Source organism: Trichoplusia ni, chromosome 21, assembly GCF_003590095.1.
Source record: "Trichoplusia ni isolate ovarian cell line Hi5 chromosome 21, tn1, whole genome shotgun sequence".
Taxonomy (NCBI): Eukaryota; Metazoa; Arthropoda; class Insecta; order Lepidoptera; family Noctuidae; genus Trichoplusia; species Trichoplusia ni.
The window spans coordinates 3,168,926-3,192,648 of NC_039498.1; the positions used below are offsets into that span (position 1 = coordinate 3,168,926).

Here is a 23,723-nt window from a genome sequence, read left to right on the forward strand (position 1 = left end):
GGTATTACTGGTAAAAATTTTCCCATTGAACACGAACTCGCCGGATCTGTTGTAAAAGGCCGTTGTTACTGAGCTCCGGATCGCTTCCCGGGAATTATCGCTTGTCCCCCTCTTGCACATTGTTGCCACACCTCCCCTCTCAGTTGCATTTCACGTCTCTGAAAAACTCTGCAACTTTTAAATTCCGAGTTCAGATATGTCGCCAAACTCAAATTATTCACGAGTCAGCAACATCAAACCATGTTTAACTTTCTATTTGCTACGAAATCCGAAAAGTTTAATAATGCTTAACACTCACGTTCAACAGGCTTATTGTACAGTCAACAATTACTTCAATTATAAGGTTTTATAAGGATGCATCATTGTTTTTTTTTATTACATGTAATTTAAGATTGAATTTGAAGATGTAACTATTTATGACGCGAACGTTCGTCGGAGCTTTGCTTTATAAATCTACTAGCGACCCGCCCCGGCTTCGCACGGGAACAGTTCTAATATACGCCACAGAATTTCTTTAACGTTCTTTATTGTGATGCCATCGTCGTTGCATCGTATTGAAAAACCTTTGGAATAAACGTTTGGAAAAATTGAATAGTTGTCGTATTTATTTTGATTTTGATAAGGATTACCATCTCAACAAAAACAGCATCGCAAAGAAGTTTTGTTTTGGAATAAAATTATTAGCCAAAAAATGGTTGGGTGGAGTCAACTTTAAAAGATAGGTATATGCTGCCTGAGACTTTTTTATAGATCTTTTTATGGTGTACAATATTGTAGAACATTATTTTGATGTAACTCTTGGGGTTAAGTCAGCGTTTGCAATGAAAGTATGAAATAAAATTATTACAAAAAAAGTGGTTGTTGTGAGCGAACCTTAAGAGATAGAGATATCGCGGACTTTTTTGTAGGTCTTTTTATGGTGTACAATATTGTAGAACATTACTTTGAAGTAGCTTTCTTAGTTAAGCCAGCGTTTGCAATGAAAGTATTGAATAAAATTATTACAAAAAAGTGATTATTGTGAGCGAACCTTAAAAGATAGAGATATCGCGGACTTTTTTGTAGGTCTTTTTATGGTGTACAATATTGTAGAACATTATTTTGAAGTATCTCTTGCGGTTAAGCCAGCCTTTACAATGAAAGCGTAAAAAATAGTAAATACATTTGAAATCGCTAAAATTGACTATGTTCCTACGAAAATATGCATAGATTATACACCGTGATTTTTTAGTCGTCTTACAAAAGCAGCCCAGTTAATGTATCCAATGACTAGAACACGTTCATGATAAAAAAATAGGTATTTATGAGATTTGAAAAAAAAAAGCAATTTTTATTCAATATTATGATGCAATTCGTAGTTTTTTAGAAACACAGCTCTGTTGCGAGCGCGGTCCGAGCCTTGTAACAATGGTGAGGGGCGCGGGCGGCGGCGTTTTTATCATTTTTGAGTATATTTCGGATTTTTCTTGTTTAATTTTCTTCGTACTTATTATCTTAGTTGATGATAAAAAAAAATCGCGCTGCGGGCTGCTTTTGTAAGACGACTAAAAAATCACCGTGTATTTAAAAACCTTCCTCATAAATCACTTTATCTATTAAAGAAAACCGCATCAAGATCCATCGAGTAGTTTCAAAGATTTAAGTGGTCAAGGGGAAATAGGGACAGAAAAAGCGGTCCTGTTTTATAATTTGTAGTAATGCTTGGGGTATTTCTTTTAAACGAAGCCAAAAGGAAGAGGTTCTCAATTCGGCCAGTATGTTGTTTTATGTAGGTATGTACGCTGATTACTCCGAGACGCTTGGCCGATTTACGTATTTCTTTTTTATTCTATTCGGATGTGCTGTTATTCAAATCTAGAACCTGTAGAAAATGTAGAACTTTCTACCTTGCATTCAAGATTAATATTGAACAATAACTATTTTACAGGTATAATTTTGAATATTGCGTTGTACCCGAAATTGCGGAGCTATTTAGGTATATTGTTGCTCAATTTACGTGTCTGGTGGCAGCAAGCAATAATTAAATAAGGCGATAAAATGAGAGATGGCTGTAGCCTAATCAATAAAGCAGTATGGACAGAGAACGGCGAAACCTTTTGTAACATACTTTTTAATCTGTTTAGTTGTTTATTTCCGTGCTGGGGCGGAATCTTCGCGGATCCAATTTAGCTAAAATTTTGCATATGAGAGTGGGAGAGGTGAGAATGCAACATTCCGCCATGTCTGTCATGGATGTTTTTGCACTCGCTCTAACCTATGATGACTACCTCGAGAATGTTCAAGAAGCATGCTTTGTTTCACACAGACTGTCGCGTTTAGGTTTATTTGTTTTGTTTTTACAAGATTTTATTTGGTTTCACCTCTTCCGTGTCTGTACGTGTCGTGTATGTCTGTGTGAGAGTATTCGGTGCTATTTATTTTTGCCCTTGCAATCGAAATAGCAGTGATTTCTAATTACATTGTACATTAAGTGTTGATACATTTTACTATTGGAGATGATTGAGATGAACGTTGTTCTTTGCGGTTAATTTGAAGCAGGCTGAATAATAGCTAATATTCAGTGCAATAGGACAATTAAAAGAAAACTTAAAATCACTCGTCTAACGGGATTTGTATAAACTGGCTAAACATATAGAATTCAAATGAACGGAGGGATCTTTCTTTGTAGTGTGTTTGGCTAACATTTCTATTGATATAGGCTAAACGCGTGGTGCTGTACCTGGCTCGGTCGCGGCCCGAGCGCTTGCTGGACGAGATGATGACGGAGCTGCAGACGGTGGAGACGCTGAACTGCCTCATCGAGCGCACCGAGACGCCGCCCTTCTACCGGCTCACATCCATGAGGAAGGCCACCTCGGGACACAGCGACGGACCCTGCACTGGCTCGCAGGTAAATCAGTAGACACTTTTTTACTTGAAGATGGCCTTTGATTGTTTCACCACAAAAATGTCCCAAACACTGAAGAAATAATGCAACTTAACTAAAAGACTCTTTATATATCACGATACGCTATTGCTGAACACCTCATCGGTTTCGTGGAATTATGAGAAAAGAATTGAAAAATGGGACTCCAATTGTTACTTTTACACGTAATAATACATTTAATAAATATACGTCATGACTTAACAACGCGCTATCCGATCCGCTGACCACTTAACGCCTAATCTGATATTCTAATCGTTTGAAATGGTTGTAACAGTGATTTTCACCAGCTTCGTCCTATGCAGTAAATTACTAGTACTCTAGTCGCCCATTTTCCACTACCTGGAACTCCAATGGTGAATTACATTAAGTTGTTTATGTCGTTACAAATTGCAGGTATTCAATGGTATTTCAAAGGATTGATCGCTGCGGTACCTATAGAATACGCACAGTTGGAACGCCGATAATGTCGCTGTATTACTTACCCCCTATTAAGTAGTTCTCTTGGAGTATAATGAGTTTACGTCGTCTGTCGGCTCCCTAAATAACCTTGGACATCGTTTCCATGAAATTTATGTCTCCTTTTTTAAATTGTGTTCTAATATAATGCATATTTTCTTACGTTAGTTAAGCTCTATATGTAATTTCTAGAGATTCTATGACTTTTGTTTTTAAATACGGAAGTTAACTAAATCTTTTTTCCCAGGACGCTACCGGCCGGACTGGCGAGCTCGCACCCGTCGAGAAAGGAACGATTCACACAAAGAGGCACAGCGGCGAAGATCCCGCTAAAGCCAGGTATTTATAACTTACTAGGTTTTGCCTGCGGCTTCGCCTGCGAGGATATCGACGGATTTTAGGGTGAAACCTTCTTTTCATATTTTTTTAATTTAACGTCATAATTTTTGCCTATTTGTCGCGAATACGAATTACATTCAACTGTTTTTCCCCTCCTATTGATTATAGCCTATGTATCTCCTATCGCAAGCGTATATCTCATCCCTCGCAAATGTCGCCCATAAATCATCTTAAAAATTATAAAAACGGACAGGCAAATAACCATCTCACAATTATTTAAAAATCGGTGCACAAAATCAACCATCCAATCATTCGTCAACAAGCATCAAAACTGAAATCCGAAGCCATTTTGTTACCTGTAAGTGCGCACATCACAGAGCAATACAAACAGCGTAAATCGATATGTACCGTATTGAATCGTTATGTTCCGGACGACGCGCCGCGGTCATCCCGCCGCCTGCCAAACTGATCCGTGTATGCTATTCAAATATGGATATGGTTTCATCACGAGTTCGTATAAATACGGATACGTAACTATATCTTTTTGATATTCCCTGTTTTATACATAAACGATTTACCAGCAGTTTCTATGTAAAACAACAGTAATGACGTATACAATTCAGTACATGTCATAATATGATACTACTAGCTATTGCCCGTAGCAGTTCGTCCGCGTGGTTAGAAGATATAAGTTAGGAATTTTTGAACAGAAGCCCTCGAAGATGCATAATTATCGCATAATTATTGTATCTTCGCTGCTATTTGTCGAAACGTGATGGTATATAGCCTAAAACCGTCCTCGATGAATGGTCTATTCAACACGGAAATAACTTTTAAAATTGAACCAGTAGTTCCTGAGATAAGCGCGTTCAAATAAACTCTTCAGCTTTATATATTACTATAGATTTGACAGTTCCTATAAGAAACTAAGGTCAAACTTTCAGGCAGTTCTATCCTGTGAAATATCAATCCAAGTTCAGATACATTTCTATCAATAACATAACTCCCTCGCACAATTAAGTAACTCAAAGAGAATATGACAGACGGACAACGAAATCAAAATATCAGTTTAATTTGAACCATGTTTATTACTCGCTGTATCAGTCGCGGCGGTCCGGGTCTCGTACCTACATGATTGGTTAATAATTGGCGGGATTTAGTTACATCAAAGAGATCGGTTGCATACACTAGGCCCTATGCAACCGATCTATTTATTTAGTCCGCACTCCCTAGTGACTAGGGAGAGCGGACAAAATGAATAAACGCTTTGGGATGTGAGTGTGGAACCCCAGCGCACTCGCGGAGGGGGCCCGCGCGACCACGGTAAACATGACGTAGGTACCTGCCAGGGTAGCTGTGCAATAACCGTGCACTAACAACTAACACCGATGGCAGTAATTAAGATCGAAATGAAGTGATACAGCCATCTCAAACCGCAACCAATGTTTGTGCAAACCTTGATATTTATGTTCGGGCAGATGCAAAACGTACGACACGGAATACGTTACAAGCCTGTGTCATTTCAGAAAGATCTTTCTTAACCGTATTTAAATCCAGGTATTGTGAAGTATCTGAAACCATTGTCTCATCGTCATAAACCTTCATATCTCTATCAGTTTTTATATCTAGAACAATCCTAGTCTTCCCCTTCTTTTTGACATTCAAACTATTTCCGATTGTTTATTTTCAAATTATAACACAAATAACCTGTGACTCTTTCAAGAATAAAAAAAAAACAATATGCATTTCACTTGATTTACCTACCTCACGTTGATTTGCTCTTCAAGTTTTCAACTCACATTTTATTTATATTGGTCCTGTATTCACTTTTCCCAGTATTCTGATGTTCAAGAGTCTTAAGTTTGAAAACATACAAGTACATCATTAATTAAATTGTCTCAGAAATTATTGCAGAATTCATCTGAGGTAAAAAAAAATGTTTTCAAGCCTGCTTTTTTCTGGGAAATTTTAATTAATTTAGTGATTTAACTGTCGCAAGAAAATAGGTCAAGTTGCGATGTTATGATTTTGTAGTAGTTATTGAAAACTAGCAAAAAGTTGCAGATATGAGGCTGTAGACAAGCTTTGACCGCTAACACCGACGAATCGTTCAAATTTATTGATTTATAAAATGGAGGTAAAAATTCAATGATAGAAAAAGAATGTCTCTTTAATTGTTTTATTGTTTGCAGTTTTCTATATAATTGTTAATATGTATTTAACCATTTTTGTTGTAATGTGACGTGACATTGTCCAGGCTCAGATCTATTGTTATTGGCACTACTTAACATATATTAGTGCTGATGATAGTGATGGAGCACCGCGGGCGGGCGGTGTGGCGGCATCTACTTGTGTGTGAGGGCTCGCATTATTAGATGATGTGTGATACATCAACCGGCTCGCCCTTTGCCGCACACCTAAGTGATTAGTATCGTGTTGCTTGGATATCTCTGACACCATTGAAGGTCACATACATTCTACATGTATTTATTTTGCACTTAATGATAATAGTGATTCATTTTAAAGTAATTGATACATATTATTTGCGTATTTGTACTGTCTAGCAAACAGTGCAAATACAATATGCCACAGATAAATATATTTTTCGTCTGACTCTTCCGCGGTTTAATAAATGCAAAAATGAAGTAATATTAATTAAGCTGCTTCCGATTTATTGCAGCGAGCTGATGAGCGATGTCTGGAATACAGGCGCCTCGCGCGTTACGGTTCAATAAACATTTTGTAGAATACCACCAGAGGCGTAATAATAATTCGAAAATTTCAATCGAAATGCAAGCAAATAAAATAAAAAATTGTTCGAATATAAGGTGTATTTCTCAATGAAGTACCCTAAGTATAATTCTTTTCTTTTTGAATAATTAAACAGAACATGAATTAATAGCGAAATGTTCTATGTTCAGCTGTGAATAGAGATGAATTCTCTTCGAAAACCTAAATATGAACAACATTTATTGTAGTATAGGAATCGATACCTATGCGATCAAATTTATAATGTACAAACTTTAGAAACTATTTTCATTTTAGTTCATTAATGGGCTAAAATACGATGCTCATCTACACTTCGCCGCACTAAATACCATGAAATTTGTTTTTTTCTTTGAAATGCATCCCGGTATCGATACCGACCCCGAGGGATGGACGTCTGCCCACGTAGAAACGGATTTTATTATTAACCGGACAGTCCCAATCCTACTATACGGACTTACGATTTTCAGTGGTCTTTTTGAATTCATTTAGTCGGTGTCTCATTGCATCGAATATCAGTAATCCGCATCCAGACAGAATACATTTACAAAGTCACTTGTAATTGAGGAAAATAAATGTACAGGAGTAAAGTATGCCATAAACAAAATTCCGCAGTACGCGCATATTAGGCGTTTCAATATTTAAATATAGAAGAATTCATGTACTCTTTTTAATCTGCTTTTAAATGACCTTCGTATAAGGGTAGAAGGATATCGGGGATCCTCTATTCTCACAGTTCTGGTACTGCTTGCTGGACTTTGCCGAATCAATTATTATATGTATGTGGAAAGTACCTCGATGAGGTGGTTTTATACTACCATTTGGTATGCCTCTTTGCTGTCGGTTTGGGTGTTGGTGTGTAGTTCAATCAGTGTGGCTACAATGCATTGTTCGTATCGCTTTCAGTTAATTATACCATGGTTTTGCACGCGGATTCAGACGTACGATGTAAACAAAGTGACTAATGACCCGCAACCCTCGGAGACTGCCGATATGCACAATTTCCATGAAATGTAAAATACTACTACTTAACACAAAGCAATTGGCGCCCTATTGTGTGTGGTCGCGCAGCATACGCGCCCCCTTTTTTAAGTTATTAGTATGTTTGCGCTACGGTCAATTTGGTTTGATTCAATACATACCCAATTTTTCTTCTGATTGTTTCGCTCTGTCCTCTGAACTGCTCTGAAATACCTGCCGTATTTAATTGTCATCCCAATAGAACTCGCCCACGCTCTATTTGCCTACTATTACTAGTATAGTGATGAATTTGATATTAGAAGTTTAGTTGTAATAAACCTCAGATTGGCCGTCGCATTTACATTATGATAGTTTAATAAAATAATCTCTATCGCTAATCTATTGGATTCAATAATCCTAGCTATTTAAAAAAAAACGGTGACTAATTTAAATTTATCTGAAACTTCTGAAAATATTAATACAAAGGCGTAACATAAATACAAGCACCGTGTGTTTTGCGCGAACCCTTATTTAAAAGCGGGATCAATTTGAACCGATGTCTGGCTTCCTTTAACGTGGAATAAACCAACTCATTTGCCTCGAAATCAGATCGTTGGTGCGTCTGTATTGTATTCACCTGATAATTATGTACCTCATTATGTTGGTTAAAACTTATTTATTGTTCGACTATAAATAGACTGAAATATTACTGTTATAATAACTCGTTACTGGGTTTTCTTAAGTTTGTTCGGCTTCAAATATTTAAAATAAAGTTTAGGCACGTAAATAAAACTCACAGTTTAAAGTTCTGGTTACACAGAACTTTTGACGTCAGTGAGCGACCTGAGCGTTTATAAACTTCCAGACGGTTCTTGGAGCCCGATTCTTTGTCGTCCGTTTATAGCTATGGACTATAGGATAACTTTATATTGTTGGTAAGGATTCGTGTGTGAGGTCCCCGTTCTGATTTTTTCCCAGATGCGATATGTAAGTACTCGTGGGGTTTGTAGCGCCGATTGATTGTGAATGTCATGTCCGTCCGGAATGTTAATTTCATCTTCCTCCTGCTGTTGTCTTTCATTTCCTTTAGTTTGATTTTTGAACTTGACCTTTTTGCCGTTCACACTTCTATAGGCAGGTAATTATTAACGATCAGAATATTACAAAGTAGAAAAGTTTGTTTGTTTGGAGGTACGCGCTAATTTAAGAAACCACTGGCCCAATTTAGAAAAAAAAAATATTGTAAGAGGCTTGTGCGCGGCAGTGGGATATAGACTATTTTTTTTTAATTACTTTTTAAGCAAAGTGGTATTATGTACCGTTCTTTATAAATAAATAAATAAATAGACTGGTATTGAATACTATTGGGTAATATATATTTATGATTAATATGAACAAAGTTGATGATGTAATATTACAAAAATGGGTAGAAATCATCACTGGCAAAACAAAAAAAATAGTAAAGTTGAGCTTTACATAATTTAATATCAGTGAATATCTTAGGAGTTATCAATGTTTTAACATAACTCCGCATTAATTTAAATTTAACTTCCACTATACTAAAGCTATTTAGCCGATTTAATGAAATCCTTCATTCATCAATCAAATCCTCAAAAACCACGCGGACGAAGTCGCGGGCAACAGCTAGTTATAGAAAATATTCGTAACTTCTGACGTCAGAATACTAACAGCTACAAACTTCGTTTCAAAGATTTCACCCAACTAGGACATAAATAAGGTTTCTTTTGAATAGCGGTGCCAAAGCGCCAGAGACGCCGAGTGCACGCGGGCAAGACAAGCGATCCTCAGCACCTCCTTGCTCCACGCCGCCGGCTGACGAAGAGCCCTCGCCGCCATCCGATGGCGACGCCACACCGGTAAGTAACCTTCTAATTATGATGGTTCGAGAAATGTTGCGTGAACTTTAAGTATGTGTATATCACTGATCACAGATGAACCGCAATCTGGCAGAATTAAAAAAATATGACATTCTTTATGTGAAAAAATGTTTCAAGTAATTGAACGGAAACTTATGTGACGGTCGTGAAATAGGCTCTTAATATGAACTTTGCAGTTCCGCTATGTATTTCATTACTTTCACCTTCGTCTAATAAAGCATCTAGAGATCTCGTCTACCTATTCTCATCGTCAATGAAACTGGTCTATTCTGTAGACCGGCTTGTGCCCGGACACGGGTATAATGCCGCTGGCTGGCAGCGCGCCGGCCACCCCGCAGGACACCCGCATGGACGTCCCTCAGCCGCGACCTCTCCCCATGCCAGAGTACGGCGGCTTCTTCGCGCTACTCACTGAGTACCTGCCTGACACCAGCCAACCCATCTCAGGGTTTCACCGGTAACAAATATAAAACAACTAGCTGACCCAGCAAACGTTGTTTTGCCTAATATTTTTTTCTAGTTGTATGTATTTTTAATGCCACATTATAAAAAAATAAAAACAAAAAAAAATCGTCCAGAAAATATTTGTTTTTTGTGTGAGCAACCCTTGACACTTAGGGGTATGAAAATTAGATGTTAGTCGATTCTCAGACCTACTGAATACGCATATAAAATTTGGTAAAAATCGGTTAAGCCGTTTCGGAGGAGTACGGTAACTAACATCGTGACACGGGAATTTTATATATTAAATTTATATATTAGATAATCTGATTGTACTTGTATGTACAAAAGTCTATTACATGGACTGTAATCAAAACTGGTAACAGTGCCTGGCGATCGAGAAACGTTAAAATGAGCAGTAGCGTTTTTCTTATTAATATTCTTTGTGAAGGATCAAAAAATATTAATTTGAACCGCCATGTCAACACGACGACTACATGTAGATGTAAACGTGGGCAGCACAAAACGCAGCTCAAAGCTAGAACGCAATCCGTTATGAGAATTCAAAAGATCAAATATTTACCGTGACATATTAATTTGCCCTTTTAATGACTGCCACAGTAATGAAACAGTCCTCATTCCTGGACATTTATTTTGACTTTTTGTAAATCCCTTTAACTCATTCTGTAAAACAAAAATTTAGCGACAGTTTGCTTTTCGGCGGTGTTTTTTCAAGGGGAGGTCTTTTTTTTTTTGAACGACTCCCACAGTAATGAATTTAATCCTTGTGTCGCAGGGGTTTTACAAACACACAATTCACATGCTCAAAGACACCTAGACTCAGAACAAGCATTCGTGGATCACACAAATGCTTGTCCTACGCGGGGATCGAACCCGCGACACGTCGCGCTCAGTGGGTTTGGTGTGGTGACCTCAACCACTCGGCTATCCGTGCAGTCATTTATCATGTCATGGAAATAAATGCTCAGTGAACGCCGATAGAAAAAGTATTATCAATGAATTTCCTAACTTCATTGTTTAAAAATCCCAAATCAATATACCTAATTAATTGGGTGATACTATTGAACCGCCGAATGGCCGTAAGCAAGAATTAATAGTGTTATATTTTCCGGACCTATGTTTGTATTTCATTTGCGACTAGCTGCTAGTAACGTTTAGTATTACTGATATAATGCCGCATACAGGTGCAATGTGGCTGTAATGCTGCTGTGCGATGTGGTACTGGACGGCGTCGAGCTGGACTGGTCCATCCACGTGCCTCTCATGCTACACATTGTGTTCCTCGGCATGGACCACACCAGGTAACAACTCGCAAAACATAGCTTATTACGAATAAATGTGTAATAAGACGATAAGTAAGAGTGAATGTTGTATGCGTAGATGGATAGTTCACCAGCACTGCCGGCAGCTGCTGCTGAACCTGCTGGTGGCGGTGGCGGCGCACCACGACCACCTGACGGTGGCGCGCGTGCTGCTGGCGAGCCGCTCGCAGCAGCTGGGGCTCGGCATCCCGCCGCCCACGCTGCCGCTCGTGCCGCACAACTTCATCGGTATTCACGATACCTTTACAATTACGCGATAGACTGACAAAACAATAGTGCAATCCTAATTTAAATTTTACCTATCCAGAACCCGACGCGGCTTTCGACAGCCACCCCCAGTGTGCGCACTCTCCGCGGTCACACGCTCGCTCTTTGAGCTCCGACCCACAAGTCACGCCCGAAGGTAAGTTAATAGAAACCATTATGACATTGCTTGTCTGTCGATTTACAAATCGATACACAAGCAATAAGGAAATTTCAAAATTAGGTGAATGTGACAACTATCCGTCGCTGCCAGTGATAGTGACTGGCGAGGCTGAAACGGAGACAGCGCCCGCAGAGCCCGCACCCGAACCCGAGTCCACCGAGCTGCCCGTGGCCGACGTCATCAAATCCCTTGTGCATTTCCTTGCCAACCGCCCGACGCACATGCCACTCTGGCAATATGAAGACATCACCGCTAAAGGTAATTGTATTTTCTTTTTCGGTATATAATATTTTGGTTTTCTTATGTTGTGATTGATGATCACACGTTCGCTATGTTACGGCAGTGTGGACACTGCGGAGCTGCCAACAAATGGCAACGCTGTTGCGGCACGTGCTGCGCGTGTTCCGCGAGTCTCTGCCACACGCGCTCATCTCCGAGCGCTGGGCGCAGACCGCACTGCAGCTGGGCCTGTCCTGTCCCTCCAGGCACTACGCTGGCAGATCGCTGCAGGTACTTACGACTACACTCCACTTAATATCAATACATTTGAATAAATCTACAGTAATAACTGTTCTTATCACCTTTATAAATCTTTCAGGTGTTCCGCTTTATCGGCGTTGCTATGACTGGACGTATGGTCTCTGATATTCTTTCCCGCTTGGTTGAGACCGTGGCGGAACAAGGCGAAGACATGCAAGGCTACGTAACTGAACTTCTCCTCACTCTGGAGGCCGCTGTGGACTCGCTCGAGTCTAACTTTAGGCCCCTAGACTACATGCGAGATATATTCAAGTCGACGCCTAATCTTAACAACAAAGATGGTGGGCAGCCAGTCAATGGAAGTCCTTATACTGCTGGTAAGATAATTTACTTAAATCTATTACTTAATCATACATTTTATTTCGATTCCGCTTTCGCGTTTTGAACTTTTTTTGTTTTAGACGCATTTACGTCAAAATCGATATCTGCCCTTCCCGTTGGTTCATAGGGGTTCGTAATTAAATCGAGTGGTCGTCATGCTTTTTTTTCTAGGTATTGCTTCAGAATCGATATCTGTAGTCCCCTCTGGTTCATGAAAATGAATCTCCGTGTTATTATATTTTCTAGAAGGCACCGCTTAGAAAATTTAGTTTCTTTAACTTTTGCTTGCAAAACGTTATTTTACGTTCTCGCAGTTTATAAAAATCAGTTATTCATGAAAGATTTTGTTTTATTTAAATTTACAACTCCTGGTGTCATACTAGTAGTGTAAGTTCAACCGTAGCCTGCCGGTTCATCTATTTGACCAAACAATATATATGCTCTGCAGGCAAGCGCTCGCCGGGCGTATGCGTTGGCTGTGTGTCGAACCACACGCGCAGCACCAGCTACTCCGTGTCTTACTGCCTGCGTAAGAACAACGCGCCACCGCCCAACAACGAAAAGCCACAGCACGGTAAGACACACATTTCAAGTAGTTTTCGTAATTTTTCCATACTTATACGTGAGTATGTCGTTTGTTCAGAACTGTCACTCTGACCGCGAAATTGATCGATTGTTCCACAAGTACGTTATTGTGTACCGTAGCCCTCCGCGTGCGTGTTCTGATATCGATTCCTTGTTGGAAGTAGGAACTAATAGGCATATGTTTTTGTGTTTGGTAGAACGCGCTCGGCCCTGCAGCGAAGCGGCTAAGGGTGTCTGCTCCAACCTTTGCCGCTCCCGTTCAGCGCAGTCACTCAAACTGCTCGGCGATAGCGCTACACAGGTGAACATTACAAAATCCTATTGTTATTAATTTTTCAATATTCTTATACAATTATTAGCTTTGTGTAAATGTTCATCCTATTTAATCTAATGTTGTCTTTGAGCAAGCTCCCCACTGCATTGCTGCAGGACGACAAGCTGACGATCCTGGCCACCCTGTTCTGGGTGGGCGCGTCGTTGCTAGAGTCGGATTACGAGCACGAGTTTCTGTTGGGCGTGCGTCTGCTGGCGCGCGTCATGTCGCGCTTGCCGCTCGACCGGCCCGACGCGCGCGAGCGACTCGACCGCACTCAGGCGCATACGTCACCGTCGCTGCACGCACTGCTGCTGAAGGTACGTAACCAGTTCAAATTAATAAAATCAAATATTATTACCAATGTTTAACTTGTTAATAAGCCCGTTGTATTTTTCTACAGGGTTGCACCCATCCCAACACGTACGAGCCGGTGGTCGGCGTGTTAGTAGACATGATCCCACTGCTGGAGCTGCCGGTCATCGACCCCACGCAGTCTGTTGCCTTCCCTATGACGGTGGTGGCGCTGCTGCCCTACATGCTTCTGCATTATGAAGACGCTAACGAACTGTGCGTGCGCGCCGCCTGCCATATCGCACAGGTATACCAAATTGAAATAAATACATTGATTTAACAAGGATTTGGAAAAAATATAAATGATTACGACCCACGGCCCCCTGCTTATTATAAAAACTAGCATACTTGCATCAACCTTTCCTTTACTTCCTAATCGCTCACATGGATATTCTTTAATCAGTTCACAGCCGAGAAGAGCAAGAAGTTAGAAAACCTGGGTACTGTGATGACGCTGTACTCTCGACGCACGTTCAGCAAGGAGAGCTTCCAGTGGACCAAGTGCGTCGTCAAGTACCTCTGGGACACCTACTCGCATCTCTCGCAGCAGATGCTGGCCTTCCTCGTCGAGGTTCTGGAGAAGGTACGCATAACCATGACTAATGTAAACTGTCAATGACACCCTACTTGACAAGCTCTTCAGTAATAACGTTTCTATGCCCTGAAGTAAATACTAGAAATCGGAAACTGAACGTAAACTTTACTACCCCACTTTAACTTAGTGGGAAATTGATATTTGCAATACACAACTAAGTTGTTGCAGGTTCGATCCTCGCATAATACATTTTTATCTGAATATTTCGGTGGTCTTTACGACATACGATATTTCGCGACGAGTCGCATGTTCAATCCCAAGATAAACCTTGATTACATTTTATGCCTTTTTGTATTTTCATTAAACTATAAAAAAACATAATAATAAAACACACACAATAAAACAGTTCACAATCACTAATATCTCACATAAATAACAAAAGCTCAGGGAAAAGTCTTCCTTCACGCCATATAGGCGTTGCGACGCGTCTTCCATCTCCCTTCATCCTACCTAGATGTTACCCTACAAATATATTAATATACACATAAACATGTTCCTGATAAAACTTTAATGTTAATATAATACACGTATAGAGTAGAATGTTTTCACTAATCGATCCTTTGCACTTGTATCCAGGGCTCGGGCAACCTGCAGCTGCCGGTGCTGTCCATCCTGCACTGCATGCTGTACTACGTGGATCTGAACGCGCCCGCCGCTCAGCCCGTCAACGTAGACTTACTTAGGGCCGTCGCCAAGTTCATCGACGTCACCGTAAGTATACTCCGAATATACAAATATCAACAAAACTTAAATATACAAATAATTAATTAATTCAAAAATTCGATAAAGTGTAATTAAACCGTACCACCGCCGAAATATAGCTGGCAAATGTTAAAATACACACACATATACAAATATAGGAAATTATAAATGGCATGGTATCGTATTCTATACGTAAATTATGTATGGTTCGTAAAAACTCTCGGTATACATTTTGCGAATAAAATTGCTTGCCAATAAAATTCAATTAAATGTCGCAACTAAATGCAAATATTCGTACGATATTATTCCGTGGTAGAGCTGCGAATCGAACATAGATTTAGTAAAAAACGGAAATTATGAAACACAAGTTTATTATATATATATAATACTAAATGTTCTCATGAACTAATTTCGAAGCATTCATTAAATGATTACGAATATTGAGTCGAAAATTTAAAAGAAAAACATTATTTCGCAATATTACACGATGTATTACTTTTGTGTATTCTCCCTTCAACAAAGTACCACAAGCGTATTCTCGACGCAAATACCCGATCAGCTTATGCCGTAGAGGATTTTGCGACCAGTAACGCCATCTCTTGAGCCGAAACAAAATCAAACTTCCTAATTACCAAGCGAACGTAGTGTTAATGACAATTTGTAAAAAAAAACAATGATTAGCGACGTAATATTTTTTTTTATCTAACATTAGAGAACTTATTATTGTATAATAATTTCCTGGAGTGAGATTATTAAATTACTTTTTCTAAAAAAATATTTCGCTTGAACGATATAATCCTATACTAATACAGGTATAACTTTATATATCTGTAGTTCGTTCTCGAATAACCCCGCTTTAATAATAATGCAACTGAGAGTAATTCCTGGAACACGGCTACCGATCACCGTACCAGGAACTCGCGAATCGGCGTTCTCATTCAAATCCGATATCACTGAAATATTATCAAATGTGACAGTATTGTTACATATGTAACTATAATATTACCAACTTAATTATCCCGCTTAATTAAATGTTTAATTAGTTATTTTTATTTAAAAATATATACATTGTAAATAATTTCGTTGTAAACCTCAATATATATATTTGTTTAATATTACGTAATTTTGACCAATAAAGAATGAGACAATCAAAGCATAAAAAGAATGTGTATCGGTTCTTACTGCCGGCTCCACTTATCGTATACTTATAAGGGATTACGTTTTGAAACGTTTTACGAATGATAAGAACTCAACATTTTTCTTTTGAACGTAATAATATTTTAAATTCATTACAGTAAGATTCGTATTAGATAAAGATATAGAAATAAAGATTTAGATAATTAAGCGTAAGCAATGTGCCCTTAACTACTTAAAATAGTGCATATTTTCTAAAATGTGCTTTATCACAATACTTAAAGGCTTAATTTCGTTTGTGTTCAGGTTCAAGACAGCAACAACTACAAAGAAGCAATGAAGATTCTGAAACTGGTGGTGACACGATGCTCGACCCTCGTTGTACCTCCGTACTGGGACAACCATGCCTCCTCCATCCTCGACACTGAGCTACATGGCAAGAAAGTATGTTCATTAGAACCTACAGAGGCTACCTTAAAGGCTTAGAGCAAATAACATATAACTAATTCCTATGTTTGCAGGAATTGCCGGGACGTACTATGGATTTCACCTTTGACCTTTCGCAAACGCCAGTAATAGGGCGCAAATATCTTCCAAAAGCCGGTAGCCAACCAGCGACTGGGCCGAGCTCGCTATCGAACGCTTCTACTACCACCCCAGATAAGGGTGAGTTACATATCCAGCCTCCACCGAAATCCCCTACTACCGACGCTTTAATCAATAATAGAATTTTCTAGAATAACGCAGGTTCTGACCTCCCTTCCCATTCCATTTCCTGCTTTGTGATGATTGGTGGATAGCAATGTGCGTCAATGCGGGGCAGAGGGGGGAGAGGCAGCAAAATAGGTCAGGGGTCTGAGCTGAGGAGCGGGGATCCTGGCTCTATTCCGCAGCACTAGTGGTGCCACACCCGGTACATATCGATCAGCTAACCCAGCTCCACGGCGCAGCCTCCTCATGTAACGAGGACGCGTCCTCGTTTTTAATAAAAACTTTCCACAGAAACTAGGACAATGCGGCAAAATATTACAGAGCGAAAACATAATCTGAATATAACATTGCATGTAGATACTCATTTTCGTTAACGCTATCTAATTATACTATCAATTTCTCAAATCAAATGGAATTGTTTAGAAAATGAAGCAAAGTAGTTTTAGAGCGACCTCAAATCGTATTGGCCAATCCAGTCGTTTTTTTTTCTACTTGTTAAGATTATGTATTGGAGATCATGTATTCAGTAGTTTGAGACGATTTCCACGAGGATTAGGGTTGATATAAGTCCAAAATTACTTTATTTATATTAGATCAGGCCGTCCCCTTGGTCTACGGGTTCTTAAACTTATTGCTCACAATTAAGAAATGGTCTAGGTTCGTCAACGTCGCAGTCGGGCTCGGCGTCGACAGTGGTCGGGCCCGACACCGGCGGCGGCCCGAGCGGCACCGCTCCGCAGAGCGCCGCCTCGCCGCGCCGCTCGCTCTCGCTGTCGCCCGCGGACGCGCTCGCCTCAGGGTGGAAGAGGCCCTGGATGTCGCAGGTACACTACATGATCCTACAAAACTTTCGAGACGAAAAATAAGTCTTATACACCGATCTTGTCGTAATTAGCCTTATGACCAGTAATTAAAGCTATTTTTCAATATTTATTCTAGCACCTCATATATGATAATAATATCATGTTTAAAACTATTTTTATAACCAAATTTTAGTACTTACTAATTTGAGTTAATTTAACAGAGTCGAGTCCGCGAATGTTTGGTGAACCTTCTGACGACGTGCGGCCAACGTGTCGGCCTTCCTAAAAGCCCATCTGTAAGTAAACTGCATCGTAAGCAACACGTGAGCAGGTCGATGATATGTATTAACACACTGCCCAAAGTGACTATACCACTCACACTAACAATGATTAGTATTGGTGGTCGGTAAAACACCCTCCCAGCTCTAAGCCTGCAATATTTATTATACAGGCTTCACAGCCACCGCTTTCTATGAAAAATGACAATTTTTAAAATTAATAATATTTTTTATAATACTCCTTAGCATCGACCCGACGTATTTATTAATCTATGTATGTATAAATAGTATGTATGTACAAATTATAAATAACCGGCTGGAAATAGCCAACACAACTAATGAATATATGATTTCTACCCATCGCTGCGTTTAGGACGATTTAATTACCACTTTATGTTCTAAGGTAACTTGCCCACATACTGTAATTATGTCGCAACCGCTTTCACGCCTCCACCACACGCTCCAGGTCCGCGGCGGCGGCCGGCGCGCCGCACAGCATTGCATCGTTGTCACCGTTCGACTTACGCTTTGTTCACTTTATATGACTATACTATACTATCTATATTCATTATTCGTTTGCTAAAGCTTCACTAAACGTAACCTTCTAAGCTCTGTTGTTCTCTGACCATCTTAAACTGTAGGTTCTACAGAACATACTCATCATATTAATTGATGCTAGATACACACTATAATATATCTCGACACAAGCATAACACGTTTTACTCGAACTGTCTAGGAACGAGGACGATAGTCTATTACCGATGAGACAATCGTATTCTGCGATGAATGTTCAAGGAGGTACCTTTTTACGCACCGTGATATTACAAAAACACAATATGCCGTATGCGAGTTCATAACGTACAGAATCACTATCAATACAACTTCAGTTATGTTGAACACTGTAATAACAATGTCATGGCTTCCAATGTATGAGTTCTAGACGTCGTACATTACAATATCTAGTGTATCATATTATTCTAATATAAGATCTCACGCACGTCTCCGTCACTGTGGAAGAGCACTTTGAAAGATCAAGTTTGGCGTGTCAAATATTGGCAAAATGTATCTCCGGATCGCTGGATATGCCTCCTGGACTGTAATTCTACAAACTTCTATAAGCGACTTCAAAATGATGTTCTGTTTTACAACTTATTTGAAAGAAATTGCGGGTGGCGATTTCCTAGTCTTTACTAAAGTATTCTTATTTTTTCAGTTACGTAGATTAGAGATAATAAAAAACAAAAACATCTAGACTAAAAGCAGGAATACTAAAATTGCCCTAATGATATTAGCATTTAAAACAGGCGCCATCGTCACTGCACGGTATTTGACATTTTACATCGAACCACGTCCGTATGACGTCAATGCGGAAGGAACGGGCAACCATGTCACTTGTCCTGCTTGCACATTGACGTCAAACGAACAACCAATGGGCGTGCGTTCCTAAGCTTACGAAGCTAATAAATGCAATTTATTTTCCGATTTTCTCGGACTGTTTACTTTATGAATCTGTTATAAAAATGAAAAAGCAATTTTATATTTCCTGAATTTTAGTACTCGTTCGAATGCTGGTAATGTTTTAGTCGCACAGTAAATCATATGAAAGAATTTGATTGAAGGACAATAAAGTATAGTACTTAGGAAAAAAGGAATACCATATGATTATAAGATATATATATAGACATAATAAATTATTTATAAATTGCCTAATTGTATTTTCTAAATTGCAAAAGCAACGCGACAACGATAATTTTGCACTATCGCTGCCAAAACTCCGTTTTGTCTTTGTGTTAATGTCACTTTGACAGCGATATCGCAAAATTTTCGCTTTCTTTCGTGTTGTCACATTTAAGTCAACCCACGAATTCAAAAATATATGTTGCCATCCGCATTTTCTTTGTTTGAAGCTCACAACGAATGGAGTTTTTAAAACTATCTGAGTGATACAAAAACTATCTGAGTTATTTTTTCTGGCCTCAAATCCTTTTTAATGAAAGGATATTTTTCTTTGTTTAGATTTAAGCGCGTGAATTGTTTTAACTTGTATTTGATGTACTATGTATGTTATTTATTTATTTAAAGGATAACTGTGACATCTGTTTACCCCTTACGATAGGCACAGATGTATTTTCTTGTATAATATATGTTCTCATTTTATTAAAGGACGCTAAGTTTGTCATTTCCCAAGATTTACCTGTCTTGTACTAACTGCGATACCTTTACAGGTGATCTTCAGCCAAAGCTCAGAGTTGCTGGAGCGAGAGTCTTCGATGGCGTCCTCCCTGGAGGAAGTGTCGGGCACTCCGGGGAACGAGCCCTCCGGGGGAGCTCCTCCCACCGACCACTTTGGGGTCTTTAAAGACTTCGACTTCTTGGAATATGAGAGCGAGAGCATTGAGGTATACAACATCAGAATCCTAAATATATCTATATAGACTCTTCTATGGAGGATTCGGATACTCTTGCCTTAGAAACAGAAAAATAGTAGTAGTAGTGGGACATCATGTACTGATTTAAATCTATCCGTTTAATAAGAAATTATACAACAACAAAAAAATGAAAATTATCTAAAGTGATTAGCCATCGATACTGATTACAAAAATCAGGTGCATGCGATTTTCGACCTTACTGACTCGATAAGACACACTCAATTTTTGGTATTTTCTTGATTTTTCACGTTTATCCGTTATGGAAATGTTGAATTCTAATGTTTTTTAATAAGGTCGAAAATCCATTGCATCTGTTTTTTAATCACTTTCACGCGTTGTTCGGGTCTTCGGAGTATTTCAGGGTGTAAATTATCGCTTTACACGTACAGCCTACAGTTTTTCTATTCTGTGGAGGTTACTAGACTGAAAAGAGAACTGACTTTCTTTATTGACTATTTTTATAGTGACAGCATGCACCCAGCTGTGAGCTTATGAGTGATAACTGTGATATTCCTTGTCTAGGGCGAGAGTTCTGACAACTTCAACTGGGGCGTGCGCCGGCGGCTGCCGAGCGAGGAGCGCGACGAGGGTGCCGGCGTGGAGCGCAGCCCGCCGCCGCAGCTGCCGCGCGCGCCCGACACTCACCCCGCCGGGAAGCCGGTCAGTAACATATACTTACAAGCCGGCCGTAACACAACTCTAAATTATATATTTACCTACAATATGTACTGTTTTCAGGAATTAAAAAAAACGTTTTAAATTTACACGTCAAATCGAATTCTCTTCAATAACCTCATTAAACTAGTTTTCAGAACAGAAACTGCTACCCTGCTGCAGCAAAAGTCCTGAGAATTTCGTTTTACATTGTTGTAAACTGACTCAACTTCATTGAAGTTCAGCGGAGTTCGTTAAGTGTTCAAATTGTCTTATGTAAATGTTAACTTTAGAGCACTCATGAAGATTCCTCGGACGAGGAAGGCGGGTGGGACGACGGCGCTAGCGGGTCGCGCGGCGAAGGCGACGCGGTCACATCGCACGAGCTTGTGCTGCGACCGCGCACGCACTCCTTCTCAAGCGCTTCTAGCGGGGAACCTGACGGTAACCTATTTCACTATGAATCGTAAATTATAATTTTTCTAGCTGTGCCCCTGTGGTGTTACCCGCGTTTAAACCAAGGACTTCTTATAATCGATGATACGAGATACCTAGAGGAAAAAACTTAAATAGTAATATTCTAGCTAAATACTCAACAAGCTACAAAAGTATCTGTTCATATTTGCGCGATAAAACTATTCTTCTATAAACTACCTGCTTGCCAAGTTTCGTCTAAATCCGTTCAGTGTTTTTATGCGTGGTGCACATAATGCACCAGCTCTTATAGTTGGTGTTGTTGTGTATGATGTGTGTGGTTGTGGTCGGGACAGGCGACCGCGGCGACGTGACGCCGGTGCCGGGCGCGACGCCGGTGCTACGCGACGCGTGGCGCGCCTCCGTGGCCGCGCTGCTGCGACACGCTGCGCTCATGCCGCCGCTCGCGCTCGTACACCGCCTGCACACCGTGCTCAAGGTACCCACAACACTTACCAATCTACACTGCCGTCCTAGGTACACGAACTTTGGAATCATTGTAATGACTCTCGAATTTTCATTTCAAAAGATTAGGCCGGAGATAAAGACCTTGACTTATCTAAGCATTCATATATTGACTGAATCCATAAAGTACCATTAATTATAGTCACAAAAAAATAAATTGGTTGCTTAGTTATCATAAAATTAAATTACAATTATTTGTAAATACACTCAATAGAATCCAATGCTCACCAGTTTGAGCGATTATTACTTGACAGTATAAAGTTTGGTCATGTATAATGAGTTGTATAGGGTGTATTTATGTAAACTTGTTTGTATGTGCTGGGCAAAGATCTCGCCCATTTGCTGCCATCACTAACAGTTTGGATTATAAAATAAAACGAGTTAGCTAATATATATTTATTTAATTTTCATTATATATATAAAATCGAAATAGCATATCGCATAGCTAATACAGAACATACTAATCGCAGAGCTTGACAGGACAGTATTTGATTTTGTAACTAAGAAGAAACTATGACATTTTGAAACTTACTACGATGTATGTTGTCTAAGCATGTTTTATACTTCATAAATGTGATAGATGTACAAGCATACATTAAACAAAATCGGAAAAATAACAAATTTATAACAAAAACGCACCAAGAATTCCGTCATCGAAATTCTGTAGTTGGTCATTTCGTAAATATTTATGATGTAAAAATAAAATAAAATGCAGAGAATTGTAAACAGAATTATGGGTAGGATAATGGGAATCACATGGGGCATTTTGGTAAAGTAGAGTTTGTCTCAGGAGGTGACGTGTAAGACGGTGTCGCTCTGCGCGGACAGCGGGCTGGGAGCGGGCGCGCCTAGTGCGGGCGCGGCTGGGGGCGCGGCGGGCGCGGCGGGGCCGGGCGGGGCGGGCGAGCTGGCAGCCGTGCTGGACCGCGCGGGCGCTGAGGAGCCGCCGTTACTCTGGGTGGGACCGCAGGCCGCCGACTGTGCCCGTGTGCGGGATGCTGTACGATACGCAGCTCTGGAAATCAATGAACACCTTGAAACTTACTTTGATCGCAGGGAACACGCGCTGGAGGTATGGAACTGATAAAAAACTAATGATTGCGTGATGTTACTTTACTTTCCCACTGTATTTTCGGATCACTGGTGAAATGCAACCACACGAAATCCTAACCAAAGTAATAAAAACATACTAAGATATAAGAAAAGATTACTGGGGAGCATTTAAAAAAGATTAGAAATATCGCGAGAGAATTGACATAAAAATTGTTTCAGGTGCTGGAACTATCTCGGGGCTCCGACGAACTCGGCCGATGCCTGTATAGGCTTATCTTCCAACTGCTCCTTATATTGGAAACTAATAATAAAATGATAGTTGCGGTATACACAGCGGCCCTAGATAACAAGGTACCGTAATTCAAGCTAGTTGAGTACTTACCGCGAGTGGCGCCGGTCACAACGTGGAGAGCAATGCCGTGGGCGCTGGAGCCCTACACCGCCAGGTTTGCCGCTCGTACCGCGCATGCGTGCACCAACCACCCACCGGGTAGCCTCCCGAATTAAATCTATTTTTAGCATCTTTTATTGCAATGAAGGTGCATGTATGATATATAATGCATTATTTATTTCGATGTGAAATGTCGTCAGTTAACATCGGTCATTATTTACGGAACAGCGTCGTATGAGAAACCAACTTTTTAATGCGTCTTATCCATAAACCAGGGGAAAAATGTCGCTTTCCATGGCAAAGGTTTTCGCCCCAAAATAACAGGCAAGGCTGGACGTGTTTGCGTCTTTTGGTCGCTTTTGTTT

The 23,723-nt window shown here is 39.9% G+C and overlaps 1 protein-coding gene across 7 annotated transcripts in view; it reads left to right on the top strand.

Moving 5' to 3' along the window:
* LOC113504291 (protein furry) overlaps nt 1-23,723 on the top strand; it is a 110,037-nt gene that overhangs the window by 83,939 nt on the left and 2,375 nt on the right. For 4 of the 7 annotated variants that reach the window (XM_026886530.1, XM_026886532.1, XM_026886531.1 and 1 more), the window contains 26 exons: nt 2,699-2,890; nt 3,630-3,721; nt 9,201-9,324; nt 9,621-9,802; nt 10,992-11,108; nt 11,188-11,357; nt 11,437-11,532; nt 11,617-11,814; nt 11,900-12,066; nt 12,155-12,413; nt 12,866-12,991; nt 13,200-13,303; nt 13,411-13,635; nt 13,719-13,916; nt 14,073-14,252; nt 14,841-14,975; nt 16,407-16,544; nt 16,622-16,766; nt 17,469-17,635; nt 17,836-17,910; nt 20,118-20,291; nt 20,844-20,981; nt 21,269-21,419; nt 21,746-21,888; nt 22,705-22,986; nt 23,187-23,318. In XM_026886530.1, the coding sequence (XP_026742331.1) occupies nt 2,699-2,890; nt 3,630-3,721; nt 9,201-9,324; nt 9,621-9,802; nt 10,992-11,108; nt 11,188-11,357; nt 11,437-11,532; nt 11,617-11,814; nt 11,900-12,066; nt 12,155-12,413; nt 12,866-12,991; nt 13,200-13,303; nt 13,411-13,635; nt 13,719-13,916; nt 14,073-14,252; nt 14,841-14,975; nt 16,407-16,544; nt 16,622-16,766; nt 17,469-17,635; nt 17,836-17,910; nt 20,118-20,291; nt 20,844-20,981; nt 21,269-21,419; nt 21,746-21,888; nt 22,705-22,986; nt 23,187-23,318 (4,110 nt within the window). The remainder of the gene's footprint in view (nt 1-2,698; nt 2,891-3,629; nt 3,722-9,200; nt 9,325-9,620; nt 9,803-10,991; nt 11,109-11,187; nt 11,358-11,436; nt 11,533-11,616; nt 11,815-11,899; nt 12,067-12,154; nt 12,414-12,865; nt 12,992-13,199; nt 13,304-13,410; nt 13,636-13,718; nt 13,917-14,072; nt 14,253-14,840; nt 14,976-16,406; nt 16,545-16,621; nt 16,767-17,468; nt 17,636-17,835; nt 17,911-20,117; nt 20,292-20,843; nt 20,982-21,268; nt 21,420-21,745; nt 21,889-22,704; nt 22,987-23,186; nt 23,319-23,723) is intronic. The other 3 variants (XM_026886533.1, XM_026886535.1, XM_026886537.1) reach the window with 1 other exon arrangement.